This window comes from Sapajus apella, unplaced genomic scaffold (genome assembly GCF_009761245.1).
Source record: "Sapajus apella isolate SASKATOON/1434 unplaced genomic scaffold, GSC_monkey_1.0 scaffold3, whole genome shotgun sequence".
Taxonomy (NCBI): domain Eukaryota; kingdom Metazoa; phylum Chordata; class Mammalia; order Primates; family Cebidae; genus Sapajus; species Sapajus apella.
In genome coordinates, this window is record NW_022436943.1 from 30,869,399 (window position 1) to 30,888,259 (window position 18,861).

Consider the following 18,861-nt stretch of genomic DNA (forward strand, 5'->3'; position numbering starts at 1 on the left):
GTAATTATTTTCAAACATTTTCTAGTGTACTTTTATGGGAGACATAATATGTAAACATAAAAATGGCATTTACGAGCCTACATGTGTTTTACAAGTTCAAATTTACATTTTCTGATTATAAAGATACTTATTGAGAGAATAAGGCTGATAGGAAACTAAATTTTTAAACTGGGAGTATAAATGATCAGGAGATTCTTTTTAGCTTTAGCAACTCAGCATTCTCCACATTTTGCTTTCATTGTTTTTTCCTCTGGTCGTATTATATTAAGAAAATCCTTATTTGCATACACAAAAGGTAAATGAATAGTTTTACAATCGCAGGATACTTTTCAGAATAGAAACATGGCAAGAGACATTGAAAAGCAAAATCATTAACAAATCTAGTGGTTGTTAGTATATTAATATATCATTAAAAATGTAACTTAATCATTTGTAAAACCTATCAGTCAAGATAGACTAAGCTTATGCTATGATGCTAAATGAACCCCTAAACCTAAGTGACTTACTGAAATAGGTGTTTATTTCTTGATGTATTTCTTGTTCATCTTACATATCCAATTCTGGGTTGTATTGGGAGCAGGGGCTCTGATCCATATAGTTACTCAGGTATCCTGACTGATGGAGGCTCCACCATCTTGTAGCTGTACATCCCATGCACGTTATATCCTTAGCTGCTGAGGCAAGGGCCGAGGCATCTGAAACATAAAACACTGGCAGTTTTAAACAGTGCCTGTTCTTTGCACACGTGTGTGAAACACATACATCACTTCTCAGTGATTACCAGATCTAGTCTCACGGACCTTTTTCAGCAGTCAGTGTGTGACTCACATGAACTAAATATGCAAAAAGCATTTGGAAGAACTATAAAGCAGCAGGTCTCAAACATGGCCTGTAATTTAAAAATTCAGGTTCCTGAGTTCCCCACCCTACAACCATGGAATCAGAATCTCTGGGAACAGTTGGAGAATTTGAATTTTTTTAAAAAGTTCCACAGCTGATTCTCATTATCTACAAGAAGCTGCTGCTGTGAACAAGGAGTGTTTGTAAAGCAGAGAAAAGGCAATACTTTCATGGTGGATTTAAGATTACCTTGGCTACAATGTTGGAGAAGGACTAAAGTAGGGGTAAAGTCTAAGCTGGGAGATTTCATTTTACTACATAATATATAGGCTTTAATGAGCAAACATCAATGCATCTGCTTACATATCATGCAGTGTGTTAGCAGAACCAGCTCAATCTGAGGGCCTAACAATGTTGTTGATGTCTCTGTATATTTTAAGAATCTTATCCCCACCAGTTCCTTCCTAACTCCTAGAAAACCAGTAGGGTAGGTAAGACGTGGCTCCTTGTTCAATGCATTTGATAAATTCTACTGCTGGTGGTGGTTCTACAGCCAGCTTAGCACCCATATGAATCTCTGGATATGCGGTGGGGCTGAGGTGGCTCAGCATGCCCTGCTTCTCTCTTGAGAGGCAACTAGATATGATCCAACTCACCTTCAAGCCTGTTAAGGCAGCACAGATTTGAGTTTTGAATCTGGTTGTATTGCTGTGTCTGCTGCTCTCTGGGAAGACTTGAGAATTAAAAGTAGACCTGCAGCAGGAGAAAATGACCAGTGCATGATTCTGTTTGAAAATTAAACCTGCCTAGTCAGTGCTGGATCATTTAAAGATTGACCATCTAGGTTTGAGTTTCTCTTCCTATATGCTGACTGCCTTTGGGCTGATTCACCTTGGGTGATTAGCATCTTTCCAAGATTGTGTTTGGTATAGGGAAGTGGGGAGTTAGGGAACTCCCATCTACTTTGGGAAGAGGAATAAGTTCTACTTTCAAATGTTACCTGCAGCACTTAGGAGTTTGCTGTTCATGCATCATGGCTGAAGCAATTGGACAGTTGCTAAAAATTTGGCATTGCTGCCCAGCACTTTTTCTGAGTTGGATGAACTTGAAGGTAGGCTGTCTTTTTCTTTCTTTTTGTCGTAGTTCATTTTGTCTTGTACTGACACAGCCCCAGGTTCAAACATTCCCCTGACAGAATAACAACAACAAAAAAACTGCCTAACCACTGGTTACAGGTTAAAGCTGGAAACTTGCTAGCAACAGACTTACGTTCTTCCCATATTATTTTGCCCATTTGTTTCCTTTTTTCTCTATTATCTTTTTTTTTTTTTTTTTTGAGACATAGTCTTGCTTTGTCACCTATACTGGAGTGCAATGGTGGGATCTTGGCTCACTGCAACCTCTGCCTCCCGTGTTCAAGCGATTCTCCTGCCTGAACCTCCCAAGTAGCTGAGACTACAGACATGTGCCACCATGCCCAGCTAATTTTTGTATTTTTCAGTAGAGACTGGGTTTCACCATGTTGGCCAGGATCGTCTCAGTATTGACCTCATGATCCACCTGCCTTGGCCTTCCAAAAGGCTGGGATTGCAGGTGTGAGTCACTGCACCTGGCCCTATTATCTTTAATAAAAGCAAAGATAGGGAAATTATTTCAAAGAATTTCAACCTAAAACCTCTCCAAAAATTTAGCTAAAAGTTATATAACTTTAAAATATGTGACATTAATATAGTTGAATAAAGCACTTAATATATGATAAAACAAATGTTTTCACTTATCAGTTTTTCAAATTAAGAATAAGTATCAAAATTCTATTCAATAAACATGAGAAGATGCAGCAACATGTGGAGAGACCCATTATAGAATTATGAGAGGAGAAGAGGAAGAACAAGGGTAGAGAGGAAGGATCCAGAAAGATAAAAAGACAGAGGGTAAGACCTCCTCATAGCTATACATACAGTACCTTCTATAGACACACACACTCTACTGCAACCTCAAAGTGCAGGCAGAAAAAGAAACCTGCAGTAGAAAGAAAATGAGAATGTTTGTCTTCATGATGTAACATTACTCTTTAGAGATCCCGATGAGCTATTGTTTCTAAAGGTTTTTAAAGCTTTGTTGAGTTTTCACAACTTTAGATACCATTGGTAATACCAGTTGGCACTTGTCCAATGAGCTGAGTGAAATTGATCCAAAAGCTCCAGAAGCTGCCACATTCCAGGTATGGAGTATTTGGGGGCTGTAATTATATCATTGTAATAACGGTCTTTAATAGGATTAAAAATAGAACTGGAATAATTATATGGTAAGTTGATGTGATTTATTGTGACCTAAGTTTCAATTATAATTCTTAACCATGGCATTGCTGAGTCTTTGTTTGGCTTGACTGCTATGCAGTGTTTTTCTGACAAGTGAGGGAGTTAACACTTTTTGGACAATTTTCAGAACTGAGAAAATATTACTTGGTTTTTAGTAGGGTTTGTAATTATTATATCTAAGGTTGATATTTCCTAGACTCTGTCCCACTCTATTGAAAGGCCATTATTAAATCTCTGTCAAATACTCTTCAATGCTGTGATCATGGTTGTAATCAAACAATAACCCACATTGTTCCTCTTTGTGGTCATTTGGGACACAGGTGGAAGTCTCATATATGATAAAGAATTTGAATGCTAGCATAACCATTTTAGTGGAGAAAAATACACAAATGCTTTAAATAAAGAAATGTTCCCATTTTAAGGAAAACAAATTTGGCTATCAACTTAGCTTTAGGTTTATTGGCAGATGCAGATGTAGTGATTGTATAGTAGATTGATCCCCTAGTTTCTAAACTTACAATCTCTTTGCTTAGTTTAATATCAGAGTGTCAGTCTGCCTTATTCCATCAGTAGTTTTGCTTATCATATCGGAAATTTGAGTGCTTTTTTTTTTTTTTTTTTATAGACAGAGTCTTGTCCAATCACCCAGGCTGGAGTGCAGTAGTGTGACTATAGCTCACTGCAGCCTCAAACTCCCAGGCTAAGGGATCCTCCTGCCTCAGCTTTCCAAATAGCTAGGACTAACAGGATTGTATGACCATGTCCAGTAATTTTAATTTTTTTTGTAGGGATAGGGTCTTGCTATGTTGCCCAGATTGGTCTTGAACTTCTGGCCTCAAGTGTTCCTCCAGCCTCGGACTCCCAAACTGCTTAGATTACAGGTGTGAGCCAACCCTAACATTTCTATCTTATAAAATGGTTGACAGGAAGATATAACATGTTACGGGACAAAATGACTTTTTCATTTTGCTCTTTTAAGATCCAGTTGTTGTTTTCTGAGTTTATTAATATAGCTAGCCTTATAATGAGAACACAGATCTCACTTTTACTATTTTGCTTAAAGATTTGCAGGTACATGGTGGTGCTCATATATTTGATGTCTTTGTGTTTTCTCAGGATGTTATAGTTCTGCTTATTTCCTAAAATTCAATAATTTTATATGTGTTGAAAAGTATTTTCAAAAAGTAATGAACACAATGTTGTGGCTACTCATAATAGTTTTAGTGAGCCAGGAGAAGTATGCCAGGGAATGTATGTTAGTAGAAAAACCATTTGATGTCATCTTCAGAAAAAGATAAAGAAGTGAGCTTAAATTCAGAGAGTTTGGTATATAGTGTGACTGACAGAGATGGGAGCTAGGGCAGGAACAAAAAAGTTGAGAAGATTGAACATTAACCAGAACTTCAGTCATTAGCCAATGTAAACAATCAATGAATAGTCCCCTTAAAATAGGAATAATTTAATTCATCTATTTATTAAGAAAATGTAAACATTACAAACCAATTATTTTTGTTAATGTGGTTTTAATTATTTTTAGGTTACTGATTATATCATTATTTTGGTATCAAAATAAAATCAGAGCCATTTTTCTAGTTCTCACGTCATTTTTCTTCAGATTTTTAGCAATAATTGTCTTACTTGAAATTTTTCATTTTAAGATGTCATCAACTTGCTTTCAACAAGAAATATTGCATTGGCACTATTTCTACAATTAAAAGAACAATATTTTCTTTAAGGAATAGTGCTGGGTGCAGAATTTCTTAAAACATTTTGGGGAGTGGTTGAACTAAATAACCTACATATAGTAGCGTACAAGGTTCCAACTAATTAACAATGTGCTTTCCAGTGAGTTTTTAGCTCCTACAAATTTTTAGAAGTAAATGTAATATAATTAAATATTCTAGCAACTAACAACAACAGGCATTTTCAACAGATAACAATAAATAGAACTCTGAAACTGCAAAAAGAATGAGAGATCTACTAGAAATTAATATGGAAAGGTGTATAAGACAAAGTGAAATAAAAATACTTGTACAAAACCATGGACATGGGCCGGGCACCTTAGCTCACGCCTACAATTACAGCACTTTGGGAGGCAGAGGTATGCAGATCCTTTGAGCCCAGGAATTCAAGACCACTCTGGGCAACCTGGCAAAACCGTCTCTACAAAAACTATAATAATTAGCCGGTGTGGTAGCATGTACCAGTAGTCCCAGCTACTCAGGAGGCCGAAGTGGGAAGATGGATTGATCCCAGGAGGCTGAGGATGCAATAAGCCCTGATTGTCACACTGCATGCCACTCTGGGCAAAAGAGTAAGACCCTATTTCAAACAAGAAAACAACAACAACAACAACAAAATTGTGAATACAATATGCGCCCATTTGTTTTTTTTTTTTTAAAGGATAGACACATGCCTATATACACATATTAACTCCTATGTTAATATATGCATACAAAATTTCCAGAAGGATATACACAAAGCTGTAGAGGTTCATTTGGGAAGGATGTGAAAAATTTGCTATTATATAACCTTCTGTACTATTTGACTCTTAATTTTGTTTTCCCATATTCATGTATGAAGTTATGTATTGTACTTTTAATTTAAACATCTAGTAAAAATAATAATAATTGCAATTAGACCAGAAATTAGCAAAGGAAATGGCAAGGTAGTTCTGCTTTTCTGAAAAAAAAAAAAAAAAAAAAAAAAAAAAAAAAAAGGTGGTCATGTATTATCTGGTTAATGAAAGCCTGTACTGTCTTCACAAGGATTTTTTCTGATATAAAATTCTAAGTATCTGTCAAAAATATTTTAAAATACACTAAATAATAACATAATGAATAATGTCTTCAGTATCAGTTCCTCACACAATTATTTCTTGCATTGAACTCTACTAAAATACAAAAAACTAAATAAATAAATAGCCAGGCGTGATAGCACATGCCTGTAATCTGAGCTCTTTGGGAGACTGAGAAAGGAGAATTACTTGTACCTGGGAGGCGGAGGTTGCAGTGAACTGAGATCGCACCATTGCACTCCAGCACTGGGCAACAAAAGTGAAACTCCATCTGAAAAAAAAAGAAAAAAGAAAGAAAAATTCAGAATATTAACTTAATGGTATAACTTGATAAGGTATTTTATAGGAAGCACTTATAGCTCACATTTACCAATAGAAGAAACTAAACGCAAAGCAAATAGAAGGAAATAATAATTTCGAAAGACACCTTTGTAGACACATTGCTTGCACAATGTTATGAAATCTTCCAAACGTCTCTATATTATCTCTATTTTGCTGGTAAGGAACCTCAGGGAGAGAGAGGCTAAGTCAGTTACTTTACCATTATGCTGCTAGTAAGTGGCAGGATATGAAGTTAGACTCATAGCCCATGTTCTTAATGATGAGACATATCTCAGTTACACTGACTGCAGGTGACCTAACTTGATATGCCTATAACTCTTAGATGACTTAAGAAAGATCACATTTTTCTTACTGATGATTAAGAAATGCTGTCTATCTCAAATGCCTTTCATAGGAATTGAATGACAGTCAAGTTTACAGTGGACAGTCTAGCAAGCTCCTAGAATATACAATGGGTTTATGAAAAAAAAGTGATTTTCAACTTAAAAAATCATTTTTGATTAGGTGATTTGTGCATATTATACACACAGTGAAAATTACGGTTCCCTCTCATCACACCATAAGCCACTCACTTCTTTTCTCAGAAGACAACCACCATATATACATATTCTAACATACACCATATATATATATTCTAACATATGCTTTATATGTATATTCTAACAGTTCTTATATATACTAACAGAAATCTTTTATTTGTATGTGGATAACTACATATGCTTTACATTGTTTTCAAAAATTGAAGCATACCATATGTGGTGTTCTGTATCTTGCTTTCCCCCTTAAAAATACTATTTTCAAGATTTTTTCATAATCAGTTATACCAGGAACTATCAAATTATTTTTAACAGCTGAATGATATTCCAATATATGGACATGTCATATTTTATTTAATCATTTATTAGTCACCACTTAGGATATTTTCAACAGTTTGCTACTGCAAATAGAAAATTGCATTTCATACATCAATAGGATAAATAACAAGAACTGAAGACACTGAGTCAAAAGGTGTGTGCTTTAAAAATGTTAGTAGATCCTGCAAAATGGTCCTCTTTGATGATTCTGCAAAATGATAGGACCATTCTTCACTCCCCTACTAGTAATATATGAAACAGTGGTAGTTTTCACCCACTGTTATCAAAATGACTTTAAACTTTTTGACCTTCACCATCCTGATAGAAGAAAATGGTATTTATTGGCAGATATTTGCATTGCTCTTATTAGTAATGAGGCATTTTTCATTTGTTGCTCATGCCTTTGGTGTCATCTCTGAGTCCATTGCCAATTCCAGGATCATGAAGATTTACCTGCTTTTCTCCTAAAAATTTAATAGTTTTAGCTCTTACACTTAAGTCTTTAATACATTTGGAGTTCATTTTTGTCTATGGTGTGAGGTAAGGGTCTAATTTCATTCTTTCATATGTGAGTATACAGTTGTTATGGCACCATTTGTTGAAGCCACTATTTCTCCCCATTAAACGGCCTTGGTATCATTGTTGAAAATCAGTTTGTTTTCCCAAAATGTATGTGTTTACTTCTGAACCCTAAATTCTATTTCATTGATCTGTATGTCTACACCAGTACAACAGTTTTTTTTTACTGTAGCTTCGAAGAAAGTTTTGAAATTGGGAAGTATGAGTCCTTGACCTCTGTTTTTCTTTTTAAATATTGTTTTGGCTCTTTAGGGCTCCTTGTAGTTCTACATGAATTTGAGGATGGGCATTTTCATATCTGTAAATAAAGCAATGGAATTTTGAAAGGGAATGTATTGAATCTGTATATTGATTTGTGAATTGCCATTTTAACAATACTAAGTTTTCTAGTCCATGTATATGGGATGTCTTTTCATTTACTTAGATCTTCTTTAATTTCTTTCGATGATGTTTTATATTTTTCAGTATATGTCTTGCTCCTCCTTGGACTGATTTATTTCTAAGTATTTTTGTCTTTTTGATGCTATTATAAATGGAATTATTTACTTAATTGCATTTTTGGATTAGGGATACTTTTTTGTAATGTGTCTATTTGCAGGGGTATCTCTTTCTAATCACACAAAAATATCTTGTACTGGCACTGGTGATCTTTGGGAGCCTAACATTAGCTTGAAATTGCCATAGAAATAGGGACTCTCTATCTTAGTGCTGAGTAAGCATTTACTAAAGCTGAATGAATGGTTGACAAATTGCTGAGAATGAGCTTGGGTAGCAGCTTATGAGGAGCCCCAAATGTGAATTTTCAAGAAATTCAGTGATGAATGGACGGCTTAAATATGAGGGAAAATGGAATATTGTCCAGGATAGACTATAAACTGGGCCATAAAAAAGACTGTGATTTTGAAAGGAAGAGGGAATCATACCAAGTATGTTCTCTGACTATAGTAAAATTAAATTAGAAGTAAAAAAAACACAAGTAAATGTGGGAAATTCACAAATAAGTGGGAAGTTAAACAACATACTCCTAAATAGCCAAGGAGTCAAATAATAGGTCATAAGGAAAATTACTTTGAGATAAAAACTAAAATACAATATACTGAAATTTGTGGGACAGAACTAATGAGGTATGTAGCTGTAAAAATCTATATTAGGAAAAAAGAGGATTTCAAATCAATAGCCTAACCTTTTGCCTTATGAAACTAGGGAGATTAGGGAGGAATAGAAGAAACTAAACGCAAAACAAATACAAAGAAGGAAATAATAAAGATTAGCATGGATATTAATGGAATAGGAAATAGAAAAACATTAGAAAAACCTCATTAATGAAACCTCAAGTTGGCTCTCTGCAAGGAACAACAAAATTGACAAAGATTTAAACTGAGCAAGAAAAAAACAGGACTCAAATTTCTAAAATTAGGAATAAAGAGCTGATATTAATATAAATCAGAGAAATGAACGGGATTATAAAGGAATACTAAGAACAACAAATTAGGTGACTTACGTTAAATGGACAAATTCCTAGAAAGACAAAAACTACCAAACCTGATGCAAGGAGAAATAGAAAATCTGAAAAAAAAAAAAAAAAATATATATATATATATATATAAACACACATTAATTGTATGTCACAACAACTACAAGATTTATACAATGAAAAGCACAAAACATTGCTGAAAGCAACTGAAGATCTACATAATTGGAAAGACATCCTTTTGTTTATGGAAGATATGGCGATACTTCCCATACTGATCTATAGATTTAATAGATATATATATATAAAGTAAATGATTATAGTAATTGAAAATATTACCAGAAAGAAAAGTCTAGGTCCAGATGGCTTCAATGGAGAATTTTACTAAACACTTAAAGAATAATTAATAACAATCCTTCAGAAACTATTCCAAAAAATTAGAAAAGGATGGCATATTTCGCATTGTAAGAGGCCAGTATTGCCCAAGTACCAAAGCCAGACAAGGGTATCACAAGAGAAGAAAAGTATAAACCAATATAATATGTATTATGAATATAGACAAAAAATCATGAACAGGATACCAACAAACCAAATCACACATCATATTATACTTTCTGAATGTTATCTAAGCAAGGCAAGGTTCATCTTATATACAAATATTAATTAATATAAACACTATATTAACAGGATAAAAGATGAAAAGCACAATATTATATCAACAGGGAGAAAAAGCATTTGACAAAATCTAACATCCATTTATGACAAAAAAAAAATCAGAAATTAGGACTAGAATGGTGCTTCCTAAACTTGAGTAAGGGCATCTACAGAAAACCATCAGATAATATCATACTTAATTGTGAAAGACTTGATGCTTTTTCTCCAAATTCAGGAATAAAATGGTATCTGCTCTCACAACTTCTATTTAATATTGTACTGAAAGTTCTAAGCAGAGCAATTAGGCAGGAAAAGAAAAGGCACTTGAATTGGAAGGAAAAAAACAAAACCGTCTTTATTTACAGGTAACATGTAATTATATAGAGAAAATGTTAAGAAATTCACTTAACAACAACTAGAATTTATTAGTAAGTCCAGCAATGTTGTAAGATACAAAGACAGTATTCAAAAATCAATTTTATTTCTGTATAGTAGCAACAACAATCTAAAAAAATTCTATTCACAGTTACCAGCAAAAAATAAAACATTATTGTAGGACATTAAAAAAAAACTACAAGATTCATACAATGTAAAGCATAAAACATTACTAAAAGCAATTTCAGATCTATATAAGTGGAAAGACATTCTTTTGTTTATGGAAGATATGGTGATACTTCCCATACTGATCTATAGATTTAATGCAATGGCTATCAAAATTAAAACTGACTTTTTTTCTTTGAAGAAATTGACAAGCTAAATCCTAAAATTCATATGGAATGAAAAGGATTCAAAATAGCTAAAACAATCTTGAAAATGAAGAACAAAATGATAGGACTCACACTTCCCAATGTCAAAACTTACTAGGAAGCTATAGTAATCAAGATAGCTTGGTAATGTCATGGGTTTAGGAATACAATTGATAGTCCAGAAACCTTATATTTAAGGTCAATTAATTTTTGATAAAGATGCGAAGACAATGGGGGGAAAATCATCTTTTCAATAACTGGTGCTGGAACAACTAGATAGCCACACATCAAAGAATGAATTTGGATCACTTCCTTACACCAAACCTGAAAATTAACCCAAAATAGATCAAAGACCTAAAATAAGACCTAAATAAAACTCATAGAAAAAACATAATAATCTTCATACTTTGGATTAGTTAATGATTTCTTAGCTACAATGCAGAGCAGACATGACAAAAATAAAAATTGATATTTTGGACTTCATCAAAATTAAACCTTTTTGCACATTGAAAGCCAGCATTTTGGCCCAGCAATTTCACTCCTATGTATATGTGTAAAATGAAAACAGGTCAACAAAGAAACTTAATTACATAGATGTTTCTAACAACATTATTCATAATAGCCACAAGATATGAACAGTACAAATATCCATCAGCAGATGAATGGATCAATAAAATGTGCTATATCTTATACAATGTAATGTTATTTGCCGGTAAAAAGCAATGAAGTACTAGTTCATGTTACAACATGAATAAGCCTCAGAAACATTAAGTGAAGGAAGCTAGACCCCAAAGACCAAGTATTATATGAAATGTCTATTAAAGCAAATCCACGGAGGCAGAAATAGTCAAGTGGTTCCCTAGGGCTGCAAGTGTGACTGGGGAGTGACTACAGTTGGGTAAAACGTTACTTTTTGTGGTGATGGAAATGTTCATGTTCAAAGAATAGATTTTGATGATGGCTTTATAATCCTGAAGTGTTACCAGGTGACTTGCATAATTTTAACAGGTGAATTTTATAGTACATAAATTACATATCAATAAAGTTTTTGTTTTTTTTTTTTTTAATGAGGCAAAAGGTAGCTTGAAAAAGCAGGCATGGTATATAAGAAAGCTTTTTTTAAGACTGAGAGGGATTTATGTGTCTGACAGAGGAAGGATAAGAGGAAAGGAAAAATAGTGAAAAGGAACAGAGAGGAATAATAAAGCTGGCAAGTCACAGACAACATAATTAGACTATCCAAAGAAAATTTGGAAGAAAGATATAGACAGGAATAAAGACCTCCTTCTAAGACAACAGAGAGAGAGCAACTTGATGTAGATTGAAGAGAAAAAGGAAGGAAAAATGTTCATATTTGATGGCCTATGATTTTCTGGGTCATGTAGAAGGCAAAGTAACATGTTCAAGTGATGAATTTGGTAACTTTAGGAGAATGATGACAGTTCAAACAACAAATATAGAGAATAAAAGAGAACACTGTATGAATAAAGGGATTTTAGGGACATTAAGACTCAGCTGAGTTTAAATCAAAGATTGTAAGGCATTCAGTCATCAAAGTTATACGTTTTTCTCCAGTAGCTCTAGCCTTCTATGAAATAGAAGCAGAAAAAAAAATACAGATAGGTTAACTACCTGTAAATCTGTATTTGAATTGGTAGAATGAAGGTTCCTGCAAATTTTGGATGTAAAAATGCAGATCTAATGAGGTAAAATCTCAAGCATTCATTATGCTTATAACCAATAAATTCTGAGAAGATGTAAAATATATCTTAGAAAAAGAATTTAAATTGTTAATGAGGATTAGACTCAGTCATTGAACTTTGATTTTTAAAACTACAGAGCCTCTCTTTCTTTGAACTCAGAAGTGTGCATGGTAAGGCTTGTCAAATGGAATGCTACTTAGTAGCTGTCTTAGTTCCTTACGGATGCTATAATAAAGACCATAGACCAGTAGTTTATAAACACACATTTATTTCTCACAGTTCTGGAGGCTAGAAGTCCAAGATCAGGGTGCCAGCATGGTTGGTTTCTGGTGAAGCCCTTCTTGTGGTTTGCAAACTGATGTGTTTTTGGGTCCTCCTGTGGCAGAAAGATGGGGACAGCTCTCTAGGTCCCTTATTTATAGGGACACAAATTGCATTAATGAGGCCTCTATCCTCATGAATTACCTCCCAAGGGCCCCACTTCCTAATACCATCATTTTGGGGTTAGGATTTCAACATGAATTTGGGGAAAAGCACAAACATTCCTAACATTGCAACATCAAAATAGGTCCTTTAGGAAGTACGGAAGTCTGGAGCAGTTATTTCCCAAGACACAACCCTGAAATCATGGATTGCTGGATATGCAGATTCTTCTGACCCCCTTTCCTATAAACACCAAATTAGACACTCTAAGGGTGCAGCCCAGATATTCTGTATTTTTCACCAGGCATAATGGTGATGTTGATATTAAAATGGTGAAATTTATCTAACCTAGTAAGAATTTAAGCTGAAAATGGTGATGATGAGAAAAAGATCAGTCAACTGGTAAAAGGAAAAAAAAAAAAAAAAAAAAAAAAAAAGAGGGTATGTGTCAGGAGGGATAATCTTTAGTAGTTTGGCCAAAAGCTGAAGCCTGATTTTCTGGATTCTATTGTTAGAGTGGGTAATTTCTTCAGCTCCCTAAGAAATTCAAATCTTTCTTTCTCCTCAATATATTAATATAGTAGTGATTCCAAAAAAGAGGGTTTACTTATTTAATGCCTGGGAAAACTAAAAGAGCTACAAACAGATGTGAAAGAGACTAACCAGATCTCACAGGAAGCAAAATCGGGTTGTAAATGTCTGTCAAGTCACTGCTCTTTCCCTGTGTAGATTCTTTGTCCCTGAAAGGCAGATCTGAAAACTAAAGCCCTCCATTACGTTGATTCAACAGGACAGGGATCATAGAATGTCCAACACTAACATGAGTTCATAATGGCACAAGGAACTTAAAATATTACTATTCACGTTTTAATTATGACTGCATTCTTGTGTCGAAAGTATCTCCACTGTCCTTAACAACAACAACAAAGTAGGCCGGCTTGGTGGCTCACTCCTGTAATTCCAGCACTTTGGGAGGCCGAGGCGGGCGGATCACAAGGTCAGGAGTTAGAGACCCGCCTGGCCAAAACGGTGAACCCCCGTCTCTATTAAAAATACAAAATTAGCCGGGCATGGTGGCAGGCGCCTGTAGTCCTAGCTATTCAGGAGACTGAGGCAGGAGAATCGCTTGAACCCAGGAGGCAGAGGTTGCAGTGAGCCGAGACTGCGCCACTGCACTCCAATCTGGGCGACAGAGTGAGACTCCATCTCAAAAAAAAAAAAAAAAAAAGTAAATACTGGTCACAAAAGTTTTATGTGATGCACTCCACCCTCTTTTTCCCTCACGCCAACACACACACCCTTCAAACTTTTTGACAGTTATTTTCAGACTCCTCTTGGGTTCCAGAACTCCATGCAACTCCAGCAGAGTCTCCCGTAGGCCATTTTTATCCCCTCCTCTGACCTCGGCAGAAGGCTAGGTGTCCACGTCTTCCCACCCAACCCGCAGTCCTGAAAGTTCGGTCTGAGCTCAAACGGGGAGGGGTGGGGTAGGGCGGGGCAGGCCAGCTCCATTGGCGCCAGGCGAATGGGGGGGTGCGCAGAGAGGACCGATCAAGCTTGCTTAAAAGCGACCAGCTGTCTGACACTGCGTCGGTTCCAGGAAGAATATACCTGTTTAGCAAGCTAAGTTCTGCCTCATTTCTCACTTGAAAGCGAGAGGAAAAACTTTTCAAAAACTTTTGTCCGTCTTCTGCTCCCCCGACGCATGGTTTCCTGATGGTCCGTCCCCGGGCCGGGAGAGGGACGCCCCCCTCCCCCTCCCCGCCTCCTGTGAGGCGCGCGTAGCCGCCTATCCCAGGTCGGGTAGCACTGCCGGGCGGGCGCGCTCGTGGTGGCCGCCACCGCCCAAACCGTTGACCTCCTGGGCCCCCGTCCCGCGTCTGGCCCGGCGGCAGCATGGACTATCTGACCACGTTCACTGGGAAGAGCGGGCGCCTGCTGCGGGGCACGGCCAACCGCCTGTGGGGGTTCGCGGGCGGCGGCGAAGCCCGGCAGGTGCGCTTCGAGGATTACCTGAGGGAGCCCGCCCAGGGGGACCCCGGCTGCGGGTCTCCGCCCCACCGGCCCCCGGCGCCGTCCAGCCCGGAGGGACCTGGTGAGCCCGTCCTCCTTTCGCCTCCCGCGCGGCCGACTCAGGCTCAGGGCTGGGGGGAGGTGGCGGTCGTGGCGCCAGGCGTGGGTCGCTGTATGGCCTGGCAGGTGTGCCTGGGCCCGGGCGGGCGACGCGGCTGGGGTGGCGGCTGCCGGGTGCGAGGAAGGAAGGACTCGTTCGGCTCTGGGGTCGGAAGACTTTCAGCTGCTTGCCAGCTCTTCCTGCTCTGCTCTTCCTGCTTTCCTCACCTAGACTCGATTTTCTTTCCCCGCCAAGTATTTCAAGGGTGCGATCCATGCTCTCTTTCCCTCCCACTGGGAGGTGAAGACTGAACCAGTTATGACATCCATGTTTTCAGTCTTAGATTCTTGAAGAGCTCTGTGCCGGCTTTGGTTTTGATTTGGGTCAGTCTTTGATGTTTGTCAGCTGTTAGGATTCACGTACTAACCGAAAAATAAAAAGCCAGATACTTCTTTGTAAAACAAAACGCTTCATTAACGTTGGAAATTAGTTGACTTTTTGCATCGTGAACTTTTTGAAAGGCTGCACTTTGTCTTGTGGCAGAACCTGGAAACTTTCTCAGTTCCTGTTTATTTTGTGTTGTGTTGATTTTTTTTTTTTTTTCACCACAGTGGCTTTATGCCATTCTTTTAAACAGTCGGTTGTAACGACGTGAGATTGAAAACTTACAGAATATTTTTAAATGCTGCTGAACAGTTTTAGCATAATGCATAGGGTAACTTCTAGTGTCCTTGGCTTCCTTTAACAGGTAGCAGACACCCTAGCCATGTCTTATTTTGTTTTTGTTAATTGCTTTAACATTTGAGGGTTATGAAAATAAATGAGCATTAGTTTAGAAAATAGAGATAGGCACAAAGTATGTTAAATCTATTTATAATTCCACATGCTGCCAGTCATTTTTTGGTTTTAAATTTTATTTTTGTAGGAATGGAGTCTCGCTGTGTTGCCCAGGCTGGTCTTAAACTCCTGGCCTCAAGAGATCCTCCTGCCTCAGCCTTCCCAAGTACTGGGATTTACAAGCCTGAGCCACCATGCTGGGCCCTGCTAGTTATTTTAAAGCAGTAAAACAAGAAAAACATCTATTGATCTATGTGTGTAGGTATGTAATTTAAGCTTTGAAGAAATATTAAAATCTCATTTTAGCATAGCCCTTTTAAATAAATTGTCCTTACTCTACACAAAATATCTTCTGTCTTTAGAATTGCTGTTTATGGAATTAGGAAATGAAAAGGGGAGGGATATACTTTTTGTTTCTGCTATGAAGGACGTTAACCAAATGCAGAATCCTCTTAAAGGTGGGACCAGACATAGGAATGGGACTTTAAAGTGTTTGAATCAAGGATTTTTTAAAATGAGTTTTCAGTACCCTAATTGAAAACCGTTGATATGTGACCAGCCTTGAGATAGATGGAGAATTCAGAGGTACGTGGAGTAACTTAACTAAAAAGGAATATGGTTAGTATTTTAATAAATAAGCCTGAACACGTGTACCGGATTCACTTGGTGGCACCTGTTTCTAGTTCCAGCTACTCTGCTCAGGAAGAGCCTTTGAGCCAGGAAGGAGAATCCAGACTGAGCAAAAAGAGAGACTGTGTGTGTGTGTGTGTGTGTGTGTGTGTGTGTGTGTGTGTGTGGCACACAGCTATTATCTGACATCTTCCTTCAAAGTGGCACTGCAGAAATGATACGTATTCCTCTTTTATTGAAGCTGCCTTATTAATTCATTGCAAATTCTTTAATATTCATAGTGCCCCCAAATCTCTGACACATTAGAGAGGCCTTGTGAGGTCAAAGTATGACCATAGTCATGTGAGTAGGTACATCCTAGCATTAACTTCCTGAAAGAAATTGGACAAGTTACTTAGTCTTTTTGGGCCTATATTTTCTCCTTTGTAAATGAGGTTGGATTTGGTGATTTCAATAGTTCTCTGTTCTAGAGCATTTTCATTTGGAGCAGAAACAGAGAAAACTCGCTGACTTTTGAGAGGCAACATGTAAATAACACAAGCAAAAAATAAATGATTCTTCAAGTATTTCCAGCTAGCCTTTGTTTACAAGGGGGTTCTGTGCTTTGCAGCTGCTTATGAGATGGATTTTGGCTCTAGGGTTCTTTGTGTTTGTGTCCTTCAGAATGAGTATCTGTCAGTCTGTTTGAAGGATTTCTTCTGCTCTTTTTGCTTGACACTACTCTTATTTCAGCTTTTTAATAGCTGCTTAAGTTTCCTGCTATCATTCTTCAGTTCTTTTTAAAGTCCTATTATAGAGGTATTTCTTGTTACAGATGCTTTTACACATGTAGAATGATTGCATTCCAGGAAACCCTTTGTGGCTAGTGATCTTAGTCTTCCTTTCATCTTCTAAGATGAAAAAGTGATACCTTATTTCTGTTTCTTCTCACAACCCAACATCAGAGGAGTTTGCATCACGAAGGGGTGGAGGGGAGTCATGTTCATTCAGTAATGATGTTGATAGGATAGTTTTGCCATTGACAGACTAAGGATAGACCAGATAAAACTTCGGTCAAATGTCAGCTGGTTGCGGTGGCTCACGCCTGTAATCCCAGCACTTTGGGAGGCCGAGGCAGGCGGATCACAACGTCAGGAGTTCAAGACCATCCTGGCCAACATGGTGAAACCGTGTCTCTACTAAAAATACAAAAATTAGCTGAGTGTGGTGGTGTACACCTGTAATCCCAGCTACCTGGGAGGCTGAGGCAGGAGAATTGCTTGAACCCAGGAGGCAAGGTTGCAGTGAGATTGCCCCATTGCATTCCAGCGTAGGCCACAGAATGATACTCTGTCTCAAAAATAAAACAAAAATTAGCTGGGTGTGGTGAAGCACTCCTGTAATCCCAGCTACTGGGGAGGCTGAGACAGGAGAATAGCTTGAACATGGGAGGTGGAGGCTGCCATGAGCCAAGATCACACTACTGTACTCCACCCTGAATGACAGAGTGAGATTCCATCTCAAAAAAAAAAAAAAAGAAAACAACAACTTTGGTTAAATGTTTCTGAGTTTACCCTTTTTATAAACAAACCATTTACTAGACTGTTAGTATCTCTCCTTCCTTTACTTCTCTCCAAGGTGGCTGCTTTTGCTCTTACCTGCTTTTAGTGCTTGCTGGCTCCATCATTATAGCTCTCCCAGGAAAACCATAATTGAGACTTATACGTATTAAAGACATTATCACACCATTGATCTAGTTAATAACAATTACAAAGGAAACATCTTGAAATATAATATTTGTTCCTGGTTAAAGGATACCTTATGCTTTGATTAAAAAAAAATTGTTTTGAACTTTAAATACAGCTCTTGTTTGGGGGTATGACTATAACTCAATGTATAATCTTTAAAAGTACTCACTTCACTAGATTATATTGTAATAAATATAGATAAATTTGCTATTATATCTACCTCATTTTCCCACTTGGTGACAGGATTCTTTGAGCACAGCTCAGCCCTTATACATTTTCTTTTCATTTGCTTTTTGCAGTTAAAACAGTATCTTACAGTTATTTAAGACTGGGTACATTTATTTAGAAATTTCAGTCTCATATTCAGTTTCTACCTCCATTTATCTCAGCCTCAGTTCCCATTCCAGGTTAGGTTTGTAGTGAAGAAGAGATGTGGTCTAGCTGTCACAAACTGCCCTCTACCCTTTCTTGATGCGTAACTCCTCTAATATTGGGTTGTGAGAAGGTACAGGAGCAGGGGTCTACTTTTTTGTCTTAGTCCTTCTTGGCTCCTTGGTGGGAGGATGACAGTGGTGGACAGCAGTAGTGGAAACAGTGATGGAACAGTTCTACTAAAATGGCTACTCCTCTGCAGAAGTGCTGACTACAGTAGCCAACAGTACTTTCAACTTTGAATATGGGACATTAACAACTTGTAATACCAACCATAGACCTTACTTGCAAATTAGTGAACTGGGCACCTAAAACTGCTCTGCCTCATAGTATATATATTACTGGTATGTGTGTATATACGAAAAGAGTTGATGAAAAATGAAGTTAAGTGGGAA

The 18,861-nt window shown here is 37.2% G+C and overlaps 1 protein-coding gene and 1 long non-coding RNA gene across 13 annotated transcripts in view; one reads left to right on the top strand and one right to left on the bottom strand.

The window, feature by feature from the left end:
* Nucleotides 1-18,861, top strand: part of OXR1 (oxidation resistance 1) — a 479,029-nt gene that overhangs the window by 371,964 nt on the left and 88,204 nt on the right. The window contains exon 1 of one of the 12 annotated variants that reach the window (XM_032246264.1): nucleotides 14,444-14,822. The exons of 8 other annotated variants lie outside the window; for them this stretch is intronic. In XM_032246264.1, the coding sequence (XP_032102155.1) occupies nucleotides 14,624-14,822 (199 nt within the window). In that variant the 5' untranslated portion in view covers nucleotides 14,444-14,623. Of the gene's footprint in view, nucleotides 1-14,443; nucleotides 14,823-15,848; nucleotides 15,940-18,861 lie in introns of those variants that run through there. 3 more of the 12 variants (XM_032246240.1, XM_032246302.1, XM_032246294.1) reach the window with 3 other exon arrangements.
* On the bottom strand, nucleotides 499-1,956 carry LOC116528860. Its single transcript, XR_004259248.1, has 2 exons — nucleotides 1,497-1,956; nucleotides 499-695 (listed from the first exon to the last, which is right to left on the bottom strand). It is a non-coding gene; the product is annotated as an uncharacterized LOC116528860 (long non-coding RNA).